At 32.6% G+C, this 15627-nt stretch overlaps 1 protein-coding gene across 1 annotated transcript in view; it reads right to left on the bottom strand.

The window, feature by feature from the left end:
• Positions 1–2577: 2577 nt before the first annotated feature.
• LOC106458527 (sodium/potassium/calcium exchanger 3-like) overlaps positions 2578–15627 on the bottom strand; it is a 40750-nt gene continuing 27700 nt past the window's right edge. The window contains exons 8-10 of the mRNA XM_022384770.1: positions 14387–14623; positions 9890–9991; positions 2578–4250 (exon numbers count right to left, since the gene is read on the bottom strand). Coding sequence (XP_022240478.1) covers positions 3919–4250; positions 9890–9991; positions 14387–14623 — 671 coding nt within the window. The 3' untranslated portion in view covers positions 2578–3918. The remainder of the gene's footprint in view (positions 4251–9889; positions 9992–14386; positions 14624–15627) is intronic.

Genomic DNA, 15627 nt, shown 5'->3' with positions numbered 1-15627 from the left:
ACAGTATAAAATTTATAGTAGAATACTATGTAAACAAGAGCGCTTTCATCAAATTTTAAATTAATCTGAAACTAGTGGAGTAAAATTAGATTCACTTTCGAAGTTATTGAATAATGAATTTTGTGACATTTTAATCTAATCTTTGTTCATATCCTTTCTTTTTTTTCAATTTAAAGGTTTAATTTCGTTTATTTTGAATTTCACGCAAGGCTACGCAAGGGCTATCCACGCTTTCTTCGACATTAGAGAGTTATTTCTAAGTGAGATTTGACTTAATATTTATCTAAATCAATCTTGTTGATCTAAGTAGACATTTGGAAGTGCGAATTTGTTTACCTAGATTGAAGAGGAGCAAAACGTTTTTTCGTTGTTGATAAATGTTAGTTATTTTTTGAAGATATACGCAACAAGAAAAATGTTAAATAATTACAAATGAAAAGAGAAATGTATAAATACATATATTATGTCGTCAAGAAATTAATTTCGCGTTTTGGAACCTTTCATTAACCACCCCACTTCCCAAAAGAACGTACATCTCGTATAGTAGTTAAACGAACCACCTAAACGTCACGTTAGTGTAGGCTATATAAAGTGCAAAGTTTAGTATACTCTAATTCCTTTTTGTGATGGCACACGACGAGACACACATTCAGCATGTAATGCTGTTTGAATACAAGAAGGGAAACAACGCCTCTGTAGCCACAAAGAATATCAAAGAAGTTTGTGGAAATGTTTTGAACGTTCGTAAGTGTCAACGATGGTTCAGAAAATTTCGTTCAAGTGACTTTAGCCTTAAAAACTGTGATGTCAGGGACCAACATGTTGGAATTGATATTGATGTTCTGAAGACGCTTGTTGAGTTTAACCTAAGGTAACACACTCGTGAAATGGCCCTGAAATTGCACGTCTCTCATGAAACAATACGTAAATATCTAATGACTATGGGAAAACTCCATAAAGAAGGTGTTTGGGTGCCTCACGAACTCTCCGATGTTCATCGTTTCCAACGTGTGAACGTTACTTCCCCTTTTCCTGCGCGTAATGCGCGTGAACTATTTTTGGACAGAACTGTCACCGGTGATGAAAAATGGATTCACTATGCGAATATTAAATGCCAAAAACAATGGTTCAGTCCTAGACAAAAAACATTCCTGACCCCAAAACCTGGACTTCATCCGCAGAAAGTGATGTTTTGCATTTGGTGGGACATCAAAGGAGTAATTCATTTCGAATTCCTCAATCCACAGTGAACTGTTACTCCAGAGATCTATAGTCAGGAACTTGAATGTTTAAATCAAGCCCTTCATGTGAAACGCCCTTCACTGTCAATCGGAAAGGTGTTCTTCTCCACATGTGGCGTGTTTGACGCAATACATGATTATGGAGTTGGGTTGGGAAGTTCTCCCCACCCACCATATTCGCTAGATATGGTACCATTAAATTACCATCTTTTTCGTTAGCTGTAACACCATCTTAATGGGAAAACGTATGGAAATGTAAAAAAGTGTTAAAGGGGACATCGACATGTTTTTTTTTGTTTTTTTTTTGCTGCATCGATAAGAATGGAGACTATTCCATTTAATAAATGTTTCGTTTTGATATATAAGTTGTTCGGTTTTTTTATCTAAAAAAAAGCGACATTAATTTCTTGACGACCTAATTATATATAATTACGTGGTTTACCAGATAATATTGTGTAAATGCAGTTTTACCATTAAGAAATCAAAATCAAATACCTCGAAAGAGAATAATTACAATGTGAATAACACACTAAATATATTGATATACAAATATTCATTTATTATTTATAAATAAATAGTAATGATATAGGGTTTGAAAGGTGAAAATATGCAAACATTTCATGGAGTTAATGTGCAGATATGAAATCGACTTAAAACATTTTTTCACGAATGAAATATTACAACTTAAATCATCTGAAGAACGCTTAATGGTACAGACGTAAAAATGGTGTTATATATATTAATACGGATATTCAAACGCCTTTTAATTATGCAGTGGTTTGTTAAAATTACCTGTTATTTCCAGTTTAGTAACCTTTCTTGTTTTAAAAAGAGTGCTTTGCTGTTGTTGTTTTATTGCATAGCTATACAATGAGTTATCTCTGCCCATCCATCAAGATTATAAGTTGTAAATCCATACACTTACCGCCAACCACCGGATGACAAAAGAGTACGAGAACAATGTTGATGTTGAAGGATTAATTAGAATGTCCTGAATATTTCTAAGGACAATAAAATTAGAGATCTTGAAGAAATTAATTTGAGAAATAAGAGTATTTTCTTCGTATTTCATGGTTTTTATACATTACTGAAAATAATAGCAATTGATCAGGGTAAAATGTGAAACAGTAAATTGTTACGAAATAATAATATATAATGTACTAAAAAAAGGTGTTAAAACTGTATAGTAAGATACTGGTATTTACATGTATATGGATAGATATTTATGAGTATCTGAAATAACTCTTGAAAGCTCTTATTGTCACTTTCAAATAAATCTGTGTTAATACGGGGTTGTGGTGGAACCAAATACAGAAACAAAAATTAACACAAACTTAACTCTTTACTTATTATGTACATTGTACATAAAATATACGATTAAGATGAACAAAAAGGACTAAGTAATTTGAAAATCACATTTAAATTTATTAAGTTAGGTTTAGAAATTTAACTTAATTTTGGTTCATTGAGAAAATACTAATAAACAGCGGAAATTATACACACATACATATATTGAAATTATACATACTTATAACTATACTATTGATCTTCTATTTAAAGCTTTCAGAATGACACATCGGAATCCAAATGTACACTGAGAAGGTTGGTCTATATAAAAACGATTGTACTTTTTAAGTTACCTCAATCTAATAAAGAATGTTATTTTTATATAGGTTAAACCCATACACTTATATCGTGTTACTCATATAATGTTAATTCCTTCAGAATGATTTTTTTCTATAAAAAATGTCCCTTTAGAAACGTAAATTTTATATTTTTACTAAGATATTTAAATACATTCATTTGGAACATATTATTACACAAATCAAAGGAAATGTTTTACAAAACGTTTTACATATTATCTTTAAGTTAATTGCACTTACATAAATCATATTGCATGTATAAAAAGAAGCCCTTCAGAAAAGTGCTTCTTTTCCATATTTTAGGCTAAATTAACAAATTTAGATACTATTGTGTCAATAAAAAACAAAAGGTTTTAGATCTACTTTTAGCCGCCATCAAAGCACTGATTAGCTAGTAATGGTCAGTCACTTCAAGCACAATTAGTCGTGTAGAACTCATATGTGGTTCGTTATATTTACCTAGAAATAGCTAAACATTTCTAATTCGAAACAGGTAATTAGTGTAATTTTTTAGAGTACGAAACTATAGTGGCCCAACTCGAAATACCTACAAATTTTATCTTCAGAAAACTTCGTACAATAAGTCCGTAGTTATACAAGTATGTTTTAGAAACCTTGATAAAAATGAGTCATTACCTTTATAACCTGAATAACTTTTTTGTAGAATATATCGCAAAAGTGCGCAAGTTTATAACATTTTGTAACAATCAAGGCTTAATTATAAACCAACGATTAATACTTTTCGAAAACAGCTTTCTTTCCTGTTATTGATTCCTTTAACAGAAAGATTAATTTACATGCAAAGTCTAACCTCTTTCTAACAGGAAAATTTATTCAATATTAAACTGATTTCATTTCAGGTAAATAATAATAATACTTTTTAACAATGAATGAAATACAGTTATGCAAAAACCAAACAAAAACTCTTCCAACTGAGAATTAGAAGAGAAATTAATTTTATGCAGTTTCAATGTTCTGCCATAAACTAAGCCAGAGTATGTATATATATATATATATATTCAAATCTTGCTGGTTTAGTTTTCCAATAAACACTGAGGAGGGTTAAACTCCCCGAAGAAGTTTAGTTCGTACATACACGCTAGTACCAGAAAACCCCCATAAATCACCATACACGAGAAGCCGATCCTATAATTAAGGTTCCACTTAAAAATATACAAAAATATAAACAAGGCAACAATAGTTGCTAGCAAAGTGACAGTGGTATACATTAACCCTGAACTGTTGATAATCAAAAACCCTTTGTTTGGTGGAATTAAAGTCCTTATTAACCACGGAGCACCAAGACAAAACAAAACGTTAAAAATGTTACTTCCGATCAGGTTACACATGGCCATATTTCCCAGACCTAAAATAAACGAAAAATTCCCTCTTAATACGAGATCGTATAAATTTCATTTTCAATATTATTTATCATATTATATGAACCAGGTTTCAAATGATTCCTGTAAAAGTTAAAATGGGTAACATAAACAAAAATGTCTACTTTTTCTTAGTTAAACTTAATATTAGAATTCTACAGACAAAAAAACCACCAAAGTAGAAAACAGGAATGAGCTTATAAGTTGCTAGTGTAATGCTGTTCAGATTATTAAGAACCTCACACAGTATTACTTGGTCTTCATCGTAAATATATATATGATAAAAATCGCCAGTTTGACAGGACGGGTTGAGCAATGTTAGACAATGTTCCATGTTGTATTGATGTGTTGTTGTTTTTTATACGAGTAAGTACACACCTGGAGACCGAGCACATGGCTTAGGTGTTAGCGTGTAGGGACTGTGAATTCAAAGGTTTATTGTTAGCAACACAAATTGCTGTAGAAATTCTACACATTAGCTGTAGGTGCACCATAAGAAGTATGGTAAAATCCCATTATTCGATCAGACAAGAGTAAACTAAAAGTTGGCGGTTGGTGCTGTTGACTAGCTGCCTCCTCTCTAGTCTATCAGCTGAAAGTTAGGGACAGTTGGGTAGCAGATACTCTTTGTACCCGTCTGCGAAATTCTGAAACATACACACAAGTGCTGGTGGATCCTAAACGTTTCTTCGCGAAGTAAAGAGATGTGGATTTATGTACGGCAAATAGATGTTTGTTCTTAGAAACCACGTGTTTAAAACAAAATGAAGATCTCACCCTAAAAAACGTTTTAAATCTGTTTTGAAATTGTAGTTCTACTCTGCTTAAAGTAAAACTAAACTTTTTCTTAAGATATTGCTCTACATATCATAATACTCTTGCATATATTGTTTCTGATCATCAAATTATCAGATTTTAAAAGCAGACTTTAACACTTTGAGGATGATTGTAGAATATAAGTATTGTTAAATGCATCAAGGTTTGAGCACTTTTTTAGTTGCATCTATTTTCTATTGCACCGTAATGTAAATGCACACAATCCTGCAAGGACTATTAAGTTGAATTGTACTGAAACAAAACTGTCAGAATTAGTAACCAAGAAAACCTTTATACATACACTAACTTAAAACTGTAATGTTTGTTATAAAATAAGAATGAAGTCGAGATTTATAATCATACTCAAACGTACATTTTATATTTGCATGTTTACTATTCAGATATAACATAAAACATCAAAATGATTTATCAGTTGAAAAATAAAAATATTTAATACTAGTAGCTTATATAGAAGGTAGAATACGTTATAATAAACCGATTTTGGACCCGCAACAACTTTGCAGTACATGTTGCTACATCTGGTCATGCTGTCTCTGACGCCTGTATAATCTTGAAATGTCTATAGCGTAGTTTCTATTTCAAAAGGCTCCCTCGTAAGCCTGTCATGTTCAGAGCACACAACTCCTCATTGCATGCTTTCTATAATTCATCTAGTATGAGAGGACACTAATTTCTCATCGACTGTTTCAACAGCCGAACTGCATAGAACTTCAATGCGTCCGGTGACTTTACAATAATATTGTCGTATTGAATAGATGAATACCCGTTTCATTCTGCAACTGCTTGAAATATGCGACAGTTTAACGGCTGTGTTGTGGAGGCAACTTGTGTACACATGACATATGTCACTTTTGCAGACAGAAATACTTCTGGATTATGTTGCCTACTGTTTGTCTAGAACACGTGAACAGTTATTGCCGCTGACCTTTGTGTTCGAAATTCTCACTTATTACAAGACGCCACATTCTGTTTACCACGGTTCAACTTGTTTCAGGTCTCTTTATGGATGGTTTTGATTCACTAAGTTGGTCCATATTTCATTGTTTTCCAATACCGATTAGTACAGTGGTTATTCCTGTCTTAGGAAATCTAGATCTCTGATCTGGACACACCTTTATGATCTGAGCATATGAATATTTTGCTTGGAAAAGGGTTGTTAAATACCTTCTCAAAAGCAATGTATTTTCTGTGACATCACACTACCTACAAAACGTCAAGTAATGTCAGTATGTAGTTCTGATACTTTCCATTCCACCGCGAATTTATATCGGATATGGTTCTCACGTCACTTCCTGATTTGAATATTTAATATTGTTTTAATATAACGTACTCTATCTTCTGTATGGGTTTGTTAAGTGCCTGCGTCAATCATCCCGTGATTACTACGTTTCCGGGTCCAAGCATAAGGCCACTGCTGGCATGGAGCCAATAACATTCTCGACGGTGTGTAGTTATTTTAGTAAGTATCCTGAACTTGTAAAGAAAGTCTTTAAGTCTCAAAGAAAACAGAAGTTCAACAGAGAGTTATCATTTTAGGCACAGTGCAAGCCTCGTTGAATAAGGGCTATAATAGGAAGAATTCACATTTAGGTGGTTATCTATTGGCACAAAAAATTAGATTTCAATAAATCCAGTAAAAAGTTTCTCACTTTCCAGACTTGCATGCTAGATTTGTCTTTATGCTGAGTTAATATCTCTCACCCATTGACTGGAAAGCTACTTTTATAAACTTAGTGTAAGAATATATTTTTTATTGTTAGATGATTGGTGATAGAACAGTTTAGCGTGATGTAAGAGAGCCAAAATATCCAACTTACGTCAATATCTCGGGAACCTGAAAAGTTGTCTCATAATGCTCAGCAATCGTAATAAAATGTCAAGTCGCTTTTGAAGCTAATAATTTCATCGCAAATAATGAAGACAATAATGAACGACAACTAAGGATTTTTGAGAGGCTAGTAACTGTTAATTTAAAGCTGTTATCAATCAAATAAAATTCGTCTTATCGACAGTTCTTAAAATTGTAAGTTCGTCATTTTTTGAGGAATTACTTTATGTGATTGTGATTTTTACTCCAACGTACTGTTTTCCTATTTCCAAGTTGACTTTCTACGGTGTTAACAACAGTTATTTTAATCACCTGGAAGAACTTACGAAAGCCTTTCATGTTTTTCAGTAATCTTTCTAGCTGTTTTAGAATTTTGCGCGAAACAGCTAAACAATGGCTACCACCACCTAGGATGTCCTTAATAACGAAAACAACTAGTCATCAGCATCTACTGCTAACTCTTATCAGAACGAAGAGTGGGATTAGACTGTCGTTCTTATAGTGCATCCACAGTCACAAAGTGCGAAGCGCGTTTTGCGGCAATGTAAGACAAACGGTGAACCTATTGATTCATTAAGTCACAATAAACTTAATCTATCTATTGATATAATTGTTTATAATATGAAAATCATGACTTGAATAATTATAGTTTTTGTACAATGTAATATAAGAAACATTTATCAGTCCAATAAATTACATAATAATTGATTTAGCCAGAAGTGTATTTGTGTGTTGAATAATATTTTCAACAATGTTCTAAAGTAATTAATAATAATATCAACAAATCTTTGGAACATAAATGTGAAATTATAATTACAGTACACATTTCAAAATAATTAAAAGTTGATCAGATTATATAATATTACAACTTCGACAAGAGAAATATAACGGTGTTACAAAATAATATCAATCCCCTTCCAAATCAGGTATCTGATTAGTCATGTAGTCTGAAATGCCAATAATTGGTCATTGAGTCTAATCATCCTAATCATCATCGATAGATGTGTTTTTACATCATTACAAATTATGGCGGATTATGGTCATCACGTACGGATATCAGTTTTGGAAATCTTTAATGTCTGAAATCGTTTGACGAAATGTAATGCATCTCGATGAAAGTGAAGTCCGATGAATGTCAAGATCACTCCATTTGGTCTGTCTTTTTTTCTTCAAGGAATGTACTGACTAATTTAGCATGGTGGAATGGGTGTTATTACCTATTATGCTAAAGTCAGACCCAACTTGTACCAGCATATTGTGACACAGAATGTGGAGTCGGTACATTTACCAGTGCTTACAGCACACTTCCACCACCGTCATATGCATCATTTGTTCTATATGAAAATGAAGTAGGTCTGGTTTTAGACTGCTTTTAATGACAATTTAGCCTATTATCTGGTTTCATGGCAAGGGCTACTCATCTATAAAAAAATAAATACTGCTCTACATGTTGTAGGTTCAGTGAACGTGTCCGTGATAATTTTTCAGGAGAGTTGTTTGGTGCCTTACTAAGAGCGAAATTAATCTCACAGGACATCTAGCACAAAGGTATTGTGAAGTTTGTTCTTAACCATCAGTGTTTAACTGCAGGTACGAATATCTGATCACATTTCGCAGCCTATACCCTACGATTTCGACGAACTAGAATCGGCAGATAGCGGCTGTCTGCTTGTGTGATAGATGATGACCTGGTTTGTCCAGAAGCTCATACAACCACGCCATTAGTTTATAATTATTATTTTTTAAGTATCTCCACGTGCTACTAACAACACTTTGAGCCAATGTGTAAACGTCTGCTGTGATTAATTTACTTCTGATGACTTTTCACATGAGTGAAACATCCAAATGTCTCAGGTCTAGATAAACTTTATGAACAACTTTGAACTCTGTCATTAATTTGAAAATGACAACTGATACAATATTGTATGAGTTCCTTTATAGAGTATAGGCTGGATGAAACCTATTATTTATATTTTAGATCAAATAAATGATCATCAGATGTCTGATTTTCATGATGTGCTATAGAGGTGATTATCAAAAGTGTATAACATGGTTTAGCCTTATCATAGCTATAATGTTACAAATTCTGATTGTACTTTAATTGTGTTTGGCAATAAATTTTATACTGAAAAACATAAAGTGTAGTGCAACGCCAAAGATTTTTAATGTGACATACTCTCTCTTTTATGCGGTATTCATGATATGATAACAAGTAGAGTCAGAAGCACGAACTACAAGATACTTCCTTGCTAGAAGAAAAGACATAGTTATAACATCAATTCCATCGGTTAATTTTTGTCAGAAGCACGAACTACAAGATACTTCCTTGATAGAAGAAAAGACATAGTTATAACATCAATTCCATCGGTCAATTTTTGTCAGAAGCACGAACTACAAGATACTTCCTTGACAGAAGAAAAGACATAGTTATAACATCAATTCCATCGGTCAATTTTTGTCAGAAGCACGAACTACAAGATACTTCCTTGCTAGAAGAAAAGACATAGTTATAACATCAATTCCATCGGTCAATTTTTGTCAGAAGCACGAACTACAAGATACTTCCTTGCTAGAAGAAAAGACAAAGTTATAACATCAATTCCATCGGTGGTTTACTCTCTTGTGAATACCAAATAACTGGCATATAAGAGATATGTAAGATGAAAAACAAAAGAATCTCTACCAGAGATAATCTGTGAAAAAATTAATTGGTAAAGCTGCATCTAGAAACAAATAATAGTAATAGTGTACATATATTATATATATAAGTATATATATTTATAGCTGTGTAAAACTCGCTATTTAACTTCATTCGGTAATACTGTGAGGATCCTGTTTCAGTCTAGTGTTGGATAATAGAATAGAAAAACGGTTGTTTTTGAACAATCGTGTACGAATTTTTACTATACAACAAAAATGGTGTTAAATAATTAGAGTTTTATTTTTCCAACAACTACTTACCGTTTCTTACAACAATGATACTGGATATTATTTCGGGTACACTGGTTCCTGCTGCTAGTAGCGTGAGACCTGATACCGTATCTGGAATACCTAGCGTATAACCTAAGAAAGAAGAAATGCAGTATAATAAATAATGTAATTTTTTAAAAACTATATCTTTCACTTTTTTTCAGTTAAATTGGTTAAGTAATGACAATTGTTCGTTTAATTTGTTTGGTTTAATAAAACTGTTCGCCAACTTGTCTGTAGAAAAAACCCCACTATCTTTCAAAACGGGCAAAACAAAAATAGGTTTGAGGAAAAAAAAACACAAAGACAATTGAACGTTTCATAAATATTTCGTTTATTAACGACCATAAAACGTACAGTTGTTTTTATTTTTTCCTCAACATTGTAATAATGGAGTTTCACCAAGTACCGACGGTTTCAAGAATCAATTATACAAAAAATGAGTATTTACAGTAAGAAGTTCAGAGTGGGGCTCAATATATTTATGAATAAGCATATCAGAGAAGCAACAAAACATAAAAAAATAAAGTTCAAACTTATCCAAAGAATGAAACGAAAAGGAATGACAAGAAGCTCAGAAGTTAGTGTGTCTTTATTTATTTTGTTTATTGCAGAGTTTACCTACACCATAGGACGTCTTTATATTATAAATGATGCTTAACTTTAGTGGCTAGTTTAAACCAAAATTTCTATACTTTGATATTTGCTACTAGCGATAAACATATGCTTAATCATTATATATTGGAATTTAAATTAAGAACTGGTACTTCTCGTATTCAGTAGTTATTCAGAATAGAAAAAACCAATTCTATAACAGTTTTCCTGCTACAGAAGATAATGAAATAATTTTGATACTGCTTCCACACTTTTTTTTCAGTTATACTAAAAACTTAAATGAATTAAGATCACATAAGCCATTAGGTTCTGTAGTTTTGTGTCTTTGAAACCACGCACATGATTTCAATCCTCAAACTCCAAACTTTTCAGAATTATTCAAACACGTAGGAGAAAAGGAAAGACACGCTTTTGAAATATAGTAACCTTCAAACTTTTTCTTCACACTTTAATTATTGGAGTCGGCAAAGAAAGAATGTCGAGATCAGTGATCAAAATTCGGATCCGAGTTAGAGTTCAATATGATATTCTTAAAACACATAGAAAACTGTATATTTTTGACATCAATTTCAGGTTATTGTGGGTCAACAAAAACAACATGACGGACGTTTACATTCTGTCCAGAGAGGTAGCTGTTGTGTACAGAAAATATTTTTGCATATGCAAGTAGCCCCCCAGTGGCACAGCGGTATGTCTGCGGACTTACAACGCTAGAATCCGGGTTTCGATACCCGTGGTGGGCAGAGCACAGATAGCCCATTGTGTAGCTTTGTGCTTAATTACAAACAAACAAAAAGCATATGCAAGTAAAATAAAATGTTCCTGTATCATGTTTCACTACATTAACTATAACAAAAGGTTATGTATATTATAGTTCTATTTGAATATTTTGATTTTTTATAGTATTATTTCTGAAAAAAAGGAATATACTACAGAAAATGGTATAAAAAGAACGCGGAATTTCCTAATCATATACCATAACGCTGAGTCTATATTGTCCGAAACAGCTTTTAACAGAAAAAAAACATCCTCACCTAGTAATTCATAACACATCAAAATATCTTAGCAATAGAAGTTGAAATATGAAGTTAAATGTCAAGAACCCTATGTGAGCATAATGAGGCAAAACATATCAAACGAACTTGAAACAAAGTTCTGACTCTCGAACTTAGGACTATTCAAAAAAGTAAGTATAGAAAAGAGCGTGGCAAAAATTCTGACACTCGCGAGTTTAGGCCTACTGAGAAAAGTAAGCATAAAAAAGAACTTGAAAACTTTTGATACACCCATGTTTAGGTCTTTTCAAATAAGTTAGTATGGATTAAAGAGCTTAAAAAGTTGCTGACATTCGCAAGTTTAGGTCTACAGAAATATAAGAATATAAGAGATAAAGTTGGACTATTTAAGAACTGATGCATATCGTTTTGTTTTGTTCTTGCTACACTTTCCATAATACATGAAAGTAATTTAATTTTATCTTAAAATATATTAGGTGCCATAAGATTACTTTGAATGACTAATTTATTATTGCGTTTGTTTCGTTTTTTTTTTTGTCACTTATCTAGAAGTAAATATTGGAGTGTATGAACTGTAAAAAGTGATCCCATCTTGAGTTCACTGAAGAATAACTGTGTTACGTGTGCCACTCCTGTAAGAACTTTATGGATTGAAAACCCACTATGATAACAATTAGAAGAAAACTCCATTTCCTGGGTCACGTAATGAGAAAAAATAAGCTAAAAAATCTAGCAATAACAGGAAAAATTTCAGGGAAATGAAGTAATAGTCACATTTATCCGAATTGGATCTTTACTGACTAATCTAGTATCCGCCTATGTGTATGTACTTGGTAATTTAGTCGGTCTTTCCAAGTCTTTTGGGTGTAACAATGTTTGCAATTACGTGTCACAACACACATGTTGAATGACTTTTCGTTACAACCTAAGCTATATATTATAAACTGTGGGAGATCCAGTGATTATATATTTTGTTTTATAAATATATATACTATAAATCTATATTAGTAGAGCATAATACAGGTTTTTATTTAAGGAAATAACTTAACATCTAGTCCCGATCACCCACCTACTTTCATCATCTTGCTAGAAAAAGAAGTAATAACATGTAAGGTAGTTCAATCAAAACTATGATGGGACTAATTTATGGGTTTATAACACTAAAAGTAGGGATTCATACCCTCGACAGAAAGAATGCAAATATCGCATGGTGCTTAACAACAAACAAAGATAATACTAGAGCTCCGAAACGAACTCAAAGCATTGTCCTCTATCATCAAACCGAGAAGAACACCATGTAATAATTAACAGAGAATTGAACAATTTCTGGTCTCATGTGTATGCATTGCTCTAATAATTATTCTAACATTGCCAATCACAGCTGCTAGTGAAACACAATTTTTCAAAGCTAAAACTATTATTGAAACTTATGTGTAATTATATTGAATGTGTAATGAAGAAGCAAATGTTAAATCTTACCTGATGATGACAAAACCTTGTCGAAACGTTGTACATTTGCTGTTATGTTAAACTTATATTAAAGTTTTTCTTCATTACCCATTCAAGCCGTCTCCAACCATTATTAGTCTCAAAGTGGGTTCCTCGTCATCGAATTTGATGTAGTTTGTTCGATATTTTGCTTCTTAAATGCCACCCCCCAGTGACTCAGTAGCATATCTGCGGATCTACAACGCTAAAACCGGATTTCGATACTTGTGGTGGTCACAGCACAGATAGTCCGTGGTGTAGCTTTGTGCTTAACTACAAACAAAATCTTAAAAGCCCATTCAGCATTCCAGTTTTTGTTGTGTAAACGTTGCACTCAACACAATAAACGTTTGATTTCTAATTGAAACTTAATAGTTAAAAGGTAATGTAAAGTAATTTGTTTTGCAAACAATAATGCACTATATTGTAAGATGTAAAATATTACACCCTATTTCTAGTGCCACGTCATTTAGTTAGTCTTAACCTACTCAAAATTAATAGCATATTTGAATATTTTGATTAAGTCAGCAAAACCCAAAAGGTCAGCGCTGCAAGAATATGTGATATTTTAGAAAGGACTGCTTTCCCTGAAGGTATGTTTCAACTTTATTTCTACTCCAATAAGCTCATGTTTATATAATTCGAGCTTAAAGAGTAAACGTTGAAATTTTACAAACTTTTTTGGAAGATACGTTTTACCCCTTAAAGGTTACGTATACGAACATCCTTTTAGGAGTTAGAAAACCTAATTTTATTTATAAGGTTCCTGTTTCCTGTCAGCCTGAACCGTAATAACTGGAACACTGTGCAAAAGGTATCTTTTAAGAAAAGTGATAAGAAAGCTAACATGTGTTATTCAAATTCGATATATTAATAAAAACCTTCAAAAAAGAGAAAAATTGGGAAATTGAATTTATGTGTTCCTTCCCTATAATTCAAAGTAAGAAAATTCTGATAAGCTGTATTTTAGCGATAACATTTTAAATTTTGCATGTTTAATAGCTTAGAAAAACCGTTTTACATTAGACATTCGTGTATTATTATATCCATAAGCTTATAACGTTTTAGTAATATAGCCAGGTACAGTTTGTATTATATAACTTCTCTATTTTCCGAGCAATATATTATTCGCTACTACATTTCATATTCTCCATTCACTAGGAGTAAGAGGATATTATTATATCATACTTGATCTAGTAAATTCATAATGTAACAGAATTCCCTAGCAACCATAATTTATAACACATCGACTCTGAACACAACTGATTCCACAGAGTGGACTAATATTCTTCTTTTCGACTAAGAAATCTTAATGTTCTTATTCGCTGTTACGTTTATATATATTTAAAACACAATTATTAAAACTCACCTATAATAGTTATCATCCAGACAATTAAATATGATATTATTCCAATCCACACAACGGACATTAAGAAAGTTATCATATAATATTTCCTGAGATTTTGTTTCCGACAGTCCAAAACGGTGATGTAGAACAAAAACGAAGCTGGCCACATAAGAACCCACCAGATCTGTCGTAGAGAACCTGTCACAGGCATGTGCCAGACAGACGTTTCTTCTCTGGTTTCCTCGTTCATCTCCTTCACTGTAGATAGACACTAAATCTGTACAACTCTAATAACATTTTCGAAATCATTCTAATTCATTTTCATCGAAAAATTGGCACATTGTTAATTCACATTTCGTTCTTTAAAAGTATCTAATCCACTTGAACGAACATGACGAAGAAACGCATATACGCATTTAATACGAAATCTAAATACTCCATGGAAAACAAATTAATAATCCATTAACGTGTATCTCAAATGTCGATTATCCACGTTGAACAAATTTTAAAAAATCTATACAAGATTAAATATAATCATTCTCATGCAATAAAGACGTACGTTTCGAGGAATGAATATTGTCTGATTCTAATTAAGTTGAAGCGGGTAACTGTAAAAAATTACATAATACGAGAACATTACTCGTGTTAATTCATGGGAAATAAAATGTCGTATAACATTCAATTAAACATCCAAATCATGAGAACTCCAAAAACTCTCTTAGTCCTCATATTGGGAGCGACCTTGAAAAAAATTCCAGAAGCAGATTCTTATTTAGAATGACAGTTTCCATATCCATGCCAATTTTCATGAAGCTGTTCCCGAGAACCCTCGAAATCTTCTTTATTCCCTCCACTTAGAATCCCCAATTTAGAAAATCTAAATGTACATACGTATTTTTAACGATCTCTTTCAATTTCATGATGATTTACGAACTGAGTCCTGAAAGACTCCGAAATCTCTTAGACCCAAGTATTTCAAAAAGCTGAATTTAGATTGTGTTTTTTGTTGTGAACAACTCCTTACGTATTAATGCAAATTTTCGAGTAAATCTGTTCACTCAAGCCTGAGAGCACTCAAAATCTCTATGTTTCCCTTTTATGACCCTCTCTCACTATATGGCCCGGCATGGCCAGGTGATTAAGGCACTCGACTCGCAATCTGAGGGTCGCGGGTTCGAATCCCTGTCACACCAAACATGCTCGCCCTTTCAGCCGTGGGGGCGTTATAATGTTACGGTCAATCCCACTATTCGTTGGTAAAA

Source organism: Limulus polyphemus, unplaced genomic scaffold (genome assembly GCF_000517525.1).
Source record: "Limulus polyphemus unplaced genomic scaffold, Limulus_polyphemus-2.1.2 Scaffold480, whole genome shotgun sequence".
Classification (NCBI taxonomy): Eukaryota; Metazoa; Arthropoda; class Merostomata; order Xiphosura; family Limulidae; genus Limulus; species Limulus polyphemus.
The sequence above is the reverse complement of the archived record's forward strand: the minus strand, read 5'-3'. Positions and strand labels throughout refer to the sequence as shown.